Raw genomic sequence first — 8,401 nt, 5'->3', positions numbered from 1 at the left:
TCTCTAGTTCCCCCTCAGTTATTTCACCCTCTGACCTATTGCTCCGGTTCCCACTACTCGCCACACCTTGTTTAAACCCTTGTGTGCTACTCGCAAACCTCGCGGCCAGGATATTTATGCCCCTCCAGTTTAGATGGAACCCACCCTTCTTATACAGGTCTTACCTGCCCTGGAAGAGATCCCAACCCTCTCCTCCACCAGCTGTTTAGCCACGTGCTTAGCTGTACTTTCCCCCTCTTTCTAGTCTCACTGGCATATGACACAGGGAGTAATCCAGGGATTACAACCCTCGAGGTCCTGTTTATTAACTTTCTACCTAACTCCCTGAACTCCTGCTGCAGGACCTCGTCACTCTTCCTATCTATGTCATTAGTAGCAATATGTACCACAAACTCTGGTTGCTCCCCCTCCCCCTTCAGAATGCCCGTTCAGAGACATCCTGGACCCTGGCACCAGGGAGGCAACATACCTTTTTATCATTTCTGATCAACTGCCACACTCACCTCCACCCAAAGATCTGTAACACAGCTCATGGAGAACTCAAATTCCACGGTCAATTTTATTGGGTTTGAACAAATTTCCTCATGATGTATTTAAAAATGGAAAGATGTTCTGTACTTAAAACAGGCAAGAACCACATACAGATGTTAATTGTCAGAAAATTAAATGTTTTATTTATACATCAGGTACAGAGTGCACATAGTATATCCTTTCGTCGGCAGGAGCAGTCCCGGTACTTGTTCCAAGTTTCCTATTTTTAAAAAAGTTTTAAAAGTTCATTTTAACACCATTGAGGGGATGGAGATCAACATCAAATCTTCTACATTAGAATGGAAGATGAATTCAACTTTAATCACATTTTCAAGTTTTTACAAAAAGCAGTAAATGTATGAACAAGCTCAAACATTTTTACATTTAGCATTACTGAGATTGCTAATTCTGCACATTTTTAGGGTCTGTAATATCGATGGAACTTTCCTTCACCACTTTATAAATGGCTCAGTTCCAAGTTTCTGCTAGTTGGAATTCTTTACAGGAAGGCACTTCTTCGTTTTACAACTTTAAGTTCCTGCGTTCAGCAGCCATGTGCTGCCTCCATTGCCCACAATACAATTTGGTGTTTTTTTTAAAATCAGTTTGAAGGAATGGCTGAAAGCAGTCTAAATTTAGGATGACACCTTATGTTTAAACAAATCCATGTATTAATTTGTAGGGCAGGTTGTCTGTTTAAAAGGAAACCTTTATTTTCTGATATTATGAGAGGAACTGTTGATCTTAATAGCTTTAATGTGGGGCTTGGGACCTTTCTGTATTTAAGGGAAGGAATGGAATGTAATATTTGTTTGGAATGGAATGTGAACTCTGAAGGGCCCATGGAAAAGAGATGAACACTTGTCTTAGTCTATATGGCTCTAATTACAAAGGTGGGGTGACAAGACGATTTGCACCCTATAGCCACCTTGGAAAGGGATACAATATTCATTGCATTTTATTCCATTATAAGTAAATTCGTCAGTAAATATGTTGGATCAGCAACATCTTGACGTTGAGCTGTTGAGACACAAATCAACCTATTTGTTGTATTTAATTGCAATTGAAAGAATTACCTTTGCATGAATCTACTTCCTTGGTTTCACACTTTCAAATATACCAGCATCCCTCATGGCTTCAAATGATTTCATGGCATCATATTTCTTATAGAAGTCAGCATATGCTTTTTTCCTGGAATCACCTACTGCAACCTGCAATGGTTTACAAAATAGGACAAGATTACACTTTCAGTATTTCTACCAAGCAGGGGCTGGTTTAGCTCACTGGGCTAAATCGCTGGCTTTGAAAGCAGACCAAGGCAGGCCAGCAGCACGGTTCAATTCCCGTACCAGCCTCCCCGAACAGGCGCCGGAATGTGGCGACTAGGGGCTTTTCACAGTAACTTCATTTGAAGCCTACTTGTGACAATAAGCGGTTTTCATTTCATAAATATAAATAAACAGCAGCATTAAAAAAGGGACATGGTATCTCATGATTAAAAGCTCCAGCTTCAGAAATGATTTGAAGCGAAGCTTTGGGTCAACCAGAATCCACCAACCCCAGCCCGACCTCCCCTCCGCAAAAAGAAATACAAAAGTAGCAAATCACACACCATGCCTGTGAACTTAAAGGAATAAATCCCACAGGATCAGGGCGGCAAACTTATGAGTGGCAGTTTAGGGAATTGAATGAATCCAGGAGATTTAAATTTGAGAACCAATTTTAACAAAGCAATATAAAGCTCACTTGGGGGTATAAATCAACCAGCATTACCTGAATGACAGAAACTATATTTATATAGTATGTTAAAGATAGTAAAATATAACAAGGCACCTCCATGCAAGTATTATCAAGTAATATTTGACAGCAAGCCACAAAAGGCAATATCAGAGCAGGTGACCGAATGTTTCGTCACAGAGATAGGTTTTAAGGAATGTCTCAAAAGAGAGAGGGTCAGAGAGGAGAATTTCCAGCGCCAAGGCCTTGGCAACCAACAATTCTGCTGCCAAGGGTAGAGTGACTAATATCAGGATGTGTATGACGCCAGAATAAGAAGCACAGACGTAATCGATCATTAAAATCAGCACTTTGCTCAATACTCCTGATCAACCAAGCATCATTAACAAGTACTATTTTGGGTTATCTCGCATCAAAGGCATCTCATCAGTTAGGGCAAGAATGACACGAATATCAGGAACAGATCGGCGTTGAGTAAACAGTAATTTTTGACCTTTTATGTCCTGACTGCAACTATTACAAATCTCAATCCAATTGAGGATCATCCAAGAATATACAAAGCCCAATACAGTGTTCTACCATTCAAAAAAAATTACAATATATAGAGGCCCTTGCCAGCTCGTTGATTCAGCTCTCCAATTGATTCCACTCCCCTGAAAATGTAACCAATTCTCGTGTTACTATTAGATCTGCTTTAAATGGGGTAAACTCACTCAAAAATGGTTCCTTAAGTTAGCTCTGGGTTTTTTGACCAATCACCTTAAATCTGTGTCCTTTGGTTGTCAACCCTACAACCATTAAAAATAGCGTTTCCTTATTTACTCATGAAAAAATTCCTTCGATTTTGAACACATCATTCCGATCCGCTCATAACCTTCTTGCTACAAGCAGCCCCAACTTTGTCAGCCTCTCCTTGCAACTAAACTCCCTCATTCCTAGTAACTTCTGGTATATCCTTCTGCACCTTCTAAGATCTAGACATCCTTCCAAAAGTATGATGCCCAGAAATGAACACAGTATGCCAGTTGAGGCTGAGATTTTGCATTAATTCCTTACTTTTAATAAAGACACTAACTGTTTACAGCCTTCTAAACTTGGTCTGCCACATTCAAAGATTAGTGCACTTAACCTCCAAGTTTCTGTACCTGCATCTCTTTTAAAATTTCATCTATATGCCTGTCCCTGTCCTCTTGCAAATCAGTCACTATCCTCTTTCATTGCATTTCCATATTTCAGAACATCCAAATTTTGATATTATGCTCATTTATAGACATTTCAGAGGCCCCAATGCCAATCTCAGGGAAGCGTCACTGTATATTTTTCTCCCGTCTGAAAAAGAATCAACCCCTCTCTGCTTTCTCTTAGCCAATTGTGTATACATACTGCCATGTCGCTTCAATCCTGAGCTTTCATTTTGCTAACAGGTGTACCCTGCAGTACTTTGTTAAACATGTTATGAAGTTCCTGTACACATCAAGATCTACCGAGCGAAACATGATTTGCTTTTAACAGAGGTGGTGCGTTCTATCAGAGCAAACATTAATGAATAATTACAACATGTCTTTATACAATGCAGTCACTATCAGAAGGACAGGTGTTGCGGCGGCAGCAGGGGGGCGGGGGTGTGCAGGAGGGCGAAGGAAAGAAAGTGTAGAAAGTTTTGTCAAAAAATAAAATAAGAGTAGCAAAATTACCTTGAAGGCACCAGCACACGCAATAGATAAAGTAAAAGCCACAGCCAAGTGAAGCCGCAGACGTTTGGCCAACAGGCCTCTCATCACAGGCTTGGCAATCACAGAAGACATGGTTTACCTGGGGGGAAAATAGGTGGTTATTTGGAACATGCATAATATATGCCCCATTACTTAGCTTTGGATGAAATCTTCTCTCTCCCCCCCCCAGAGGGAGCCCACCTCTCTCTCCCCCCCCAGAGGGAGCCCACCTCTCTTCTCTCCCCCCCCCCCCCCCCCCAGAGGGAGCCCACCTCTCTCCCCCCCCCCCCCCCTGAGGGAGCCCACCTCTCCCCCCCCCGAGGGAGCCCACCTCTCTCCCCCCCCCCCCCCCCCCAAGAGGGAGCCCACCTCTCCCCCCCCCCCCAAGAGGGAGCCCACCTCTCTCCCCCCCCCCCCCAAGAGGGAGCCCACCTCTCTCCCCCCCCAAGAGGGAGCCCACCTCTCTCCCCCCACCCCCCAGAGGGAGCCCACTTCTCTTCCCCCCCCCTCTCCAGAGGGAGCCCACCTCTCTCTCTCCCCCTCCCCCTTCTCCAGAGGGAGCCCACCTCTCTCCTCCCCCCCCTCCAGAGGGAGCCCATCTCTCTCTTCCCCCCCCTCCAGAGGGAGCCCACTTCTCTTCCCCCCCCTCTCCAGAGGGAGTCCACCTCTCTCTCCCCCCCCCCCCCCCTCCTCCAGAGGGAGCCCACCTCTCTCTCTCTTCCCCCCCCCTCCTCCAGAGGGAGCCCACCTCTCTCCACCCCCTCTCCAGGAGCATACCACCCCACACCCCAGAAGGAGCCCTCCCCGGTTCCCCGGGGGATGCCTGTATCTTCCCCATGACCTTGGTAAGTAGGCCCAGCTTCCTTGTCCCACCCTCACCCAGAGAGCGGCTAGTGGGAGAGTCAGCGCGGGTTCACTGGGCTCTGAGACACGTTCAGCCGCAGGCTCCGGCTTTGCTACTTCCTGTTCAGCCGCGCTGACCCTGGGAAGCTGACCCAAGGTTACCGGCCCCGCCTGCCTTCGAGGCCGGAGTCCAGGCACAGCCGGCTTTGGACACGCGGGGAGATTGGCTGAGGAGGAAAAGAGCGGTTTGAGGGTTTGTATTTTGGGAGCTGAACCACTCACTCACTTTGTGTCCACACAGCGTTCAACCGCCAGAGCAACCAGGCCGCAACTCAATGCGCACGCGCCAATAGCAACATCCGCCTGCAGCCATTTCCGGTTGTACGTCATCGCCTCGCGGGGCCAATGGAACACATGACGGTGAGGAGCGTGACAAATGGTCCCGCCCCTGCATGACAAATGGCCCCGCCCCTCATGACAAATGTCTCCGCCCCCTTCCCTGCGACAAATGGCCCCGCCCTCAGCGCCATTCTGTCCGCCCTAACTCTCCAAATTAGAATTTTGGCTTTATACCATTCCCCAGCCTTTTCTCCCCTGCACATTGTACCCCTCAGAGGGGGCAGCACGGCTGCACAGTGGTTAGCACAGTCACTTCACAGCTCCAGGGTCCCAGGTTCCATTCCCCACTGGGTCACTGTGTGGAGTTTGCACGTTCTCCCCGTGTCTGCGTGGGTTTCCTCCGGGTGCCTCCCACAGTCCAAAGATGTGCAGCTTAGGTGGATTGGCCACGATAAATTGCCCTCAGTGTCCAAAGGGGTGGGGTTGCTGGGTTACCGGTATGGGGTGGAGGTGTGGCCTTAAGCTCTATCCAAGGGCTGGTGCAGACTCGATGGGCCAAATGGCCTCCTTCTGTACTGTAAATTGTATTGTATTTTGAATTGTTTTTCTTCAAATAATCATCTGAAATGAAAGTCCTCACAATCCCAGACGACCACCGGCGGCTCTACCCTTTGGGTCACCACACCCAGCCGGTTTGGGGATTGAACCCACGCTGTTGGCGTCGCATCACGTCACAAACCAGCTGTCCAACCAACTGAGCTAACTGAGCCCCCACGTAACCATCTAATGTCCTCTTGAATGCCTCAATTGAACCTGCCTCCATCACACTTCCGGGCAGCGCAATCTCCTTTCGTGCCAAATTGCTTGACCTGGCAATGTTAATTAATGAAGCCATAAAAATGCAAACCAAGCACGAGGATTTGTTTCTAGAGTGGCAGAATTGAAAAGCAGAGAAGTTAGCCTGTATCAAATCTTGGTTTGATCACACTTAGATCACAGTACTGTGCTGTTCTGGTCCTCATATTACAAAAGGGCATAAAGACATTGGAGTGGGTGCCAAAACAGATTTAAAAGGAAGATACCAGAAATGCAAGGTTACAACTACAACTTGGAAAGAGAAGGCTGAGAGATAATTGGAGCTCTTTAAAATTGAGAAATGTTAGAGGAACTACTGGACACGGGTAATCTGGGAGGGATGTACTGTGGGAACCTGTACGGACAACTATTAGAAAGGGCACGCTCCCCACTGGACGAAACATGGGAAAATGGGAGGGGTCTCTGGAGCGAAGCATTAAGCAGGGCCAACTCCACCTCCACTTGCGCAAGGCTAAGCCCCGTGCAACTGAAAGTGGTGCACAGAGCGCACCTGACAAGAACCTGAATGAGCAGGTTTTTCCCGGAGGTGGAGGACAAATGTGAACAGTGCCACGGAGGTCCGGCCAGCCACGCCCACATGAAAAAAAAATGAAATGAACAGATTTGTCAGGTTCTGGACAGCCTTCTTCGAGGCAATGTCCAAGGTGTGGGGGTGAGGGTGAAGCCGTGCCCACGAGTGTCAGTTTTGGGGGTATCGGACCAGTCAGAACTATTTATGGGGAAGAGAGCCGACGCCCTTATCTTTGTTTCCCTAATCGCCCGCCGGAGAATCCTTCTCGGCTGCCGATCAGCAGCACCACCCACAGCTGCAGACTGGCTGGCAGACCTGGCAGAATTTCTCCACCTGGAGAAGATCGAATATACCATCCGAGGGTCAGAGGAGGGGTTCGACAAAATGTATGACTTCATTAATTAACATTGCCATGTTAAGCAATTTGGATCAATTTTTGCTCCTCTTCCCCAATTAGATTCTTATTTCACAAGTGACGTATGACCTCCTTATTTTTCTTTCTGAAATGTAATACCTCTCACCAACTTGTTACAGGACCTGTTTGAAGCTAAATGCATATAGAGCAAGGGGAGGGGGAGGCTCATGGCAGCCTGCGAGACTGCAGGGAACAGATGGGGGGAGGTGGGGGGGGAAGGCAAGGGAAAGAGGAGGGGGAGTCTGGAGATCGGCCAAAATGGATAATAGGGGGCCAGATCAAGGCCAACAAAAAATCAGAATGGGGGGGGGGGGGGAGTGGTCATATACTAATGGAAATTTCTTGTATATTGTATCTGATGCACATACCCTTGTATATTGTATCTGATGCACATACCCTTGTATATTGTATCTGATGCACATACCCTTGTCTACTGTACAATGTATAAAATGAAAAACTGCTATAAAAACATTTAAAAAAAATAAGTTATGAAAAGTTTGGTTAGGGTAGCCACGGATTGGATATTTCCACTTGTGAGGAAAAGGAAAACTAGAGGCCATCAAATATAAGACAATTACCAAGAAATCAAATAAGGAATTCAGAAGAAATTTGTTTACCCAGAGAGGGTGAGAATTACCACAGGGAGACATTGGGACAAATGGTATGGATACATTTTATAGGAAGCTAAGTAGTTATGTGAGGGAGAAGAGAAGAGAAGGAAATGCTGAGCTACATGCAAAGGGTAAAAGGAAGCTTGATTGGAACTTAGATGCTAACATGAATGAGTTAGACCGAATGGCCTGCTTTAGTGCTCTGTATCCCATGTAAATCTTGAAAAAAAGGAAAGCTTATGAATATCAGTATTGCCACCTGCATTCAATATACCCTCCAGTCCCACAGGTCATGGATAAGCATTGATAAGCTGTAGGAGCATCACGACCTCAGACCTCTTTTAAGAAAAAAATATTAGGCAAATTTATTTTACAGAAGATGACCAAATAACTACCTGTTGTAACACAAATATATTTAGAATCCTTTTGGACAGGAAATCTATTAAAATAAAGTCTGAATCTTAGCACTGCTGCCTACGGCGCTGAGGACCCGGGTTCGATCCCAGCCCTGGGTCACTGTCCGTGTGGAGTTCGCACATTCTCCCTGTGCCTGCGTGAGTTTCACACCCCCACGACCCAAAGATGTGCAGGTTAGGTAGATTGGCCACGCTAAATTGCCCCTTAATTGAAAATAAAATAATTGGGTACTCTAAATTTATTTTAAAAAAGAAAAAAAAAAGTCTGAATCTAATGCTCAGCTCTTTATTCCCCCAGACGATTTTTAAAATAAATTGCTTTTCACTACGCCAATGTATATTTTTTTATTTGGTACTGTATAACTAACCTTTTGGAGAACAGCTCAAAATACAGTCGTTCATTCCTTCTA

At 46.0% G+C, this 8,401-nt stretch overlaps 1 protein-coding gene across 3 annotated transcripts; it reads right to left on the bottom strand.

The window, feature by feature from the left end:
• Nucleotides 1-647: 647 nt before the first annotated feature.
• On the bottom strand, nt 648-5,235 carry LOC140385215 (cytochrome c oxidase subunit 6C-1-like). Of its 3 annotated transcripts, none has more exons than XM_072467120.1 (4): nt 5,110-5,235; nt 3,963-4,080; nt 1,608-1,742; nt 648-751 (listed from the first exon to the last, which is right to left on the bottom strand). In XM_072467120.1, exons 2-3 carry the CDS (start codon nt 4,071-4,073, stop codon nt 1,620-1,622), a joined length of 234 nt encoding a protein of 77 aa, XP_072323221.1. In that variant the 5' UTR covers nt 4,074-4,080; nt 5,110-5,235; the 3' UTR covers nt 648-751; nt 1,608-1,619. The 3 variants fall into 3 exon arrangements, with proteins under 3 accessions (XP_072323221.1, XP_072323222.1, XP_072323223.1); XM_072467121.1 differs by having other exon boundaries at nt 5,106-5,209; XM_072467122.1 differs by lacking the exon at nt 5,110-5,235 and adding an exon at nt 4,860-5,002.
• Nucleotides 5,236-8,401: the final 3,166 nt, after the last annotated feature.

This window comes from Scyliorhinus torazame, chromosome 11 (genome assembly GCF_047496885.1).
Source record: "Scyliorhinus torazame isolate Kashiwa2021f chromosome 11, sScyTor2.1, whole genome shotgun sequence".
NCBI lineage: Eukaryota > Metazoa > Chordata > Chondrichthyes > Carcharhiniformes > Scyliorhinidae > Scyliorhinus > Scyliorhinus torazame.
The sequence above is the reverse complement of the archived record's forward strand: the minus strand, read 5'-3'. Positions and strand labels throughout refer to the sequence as shown.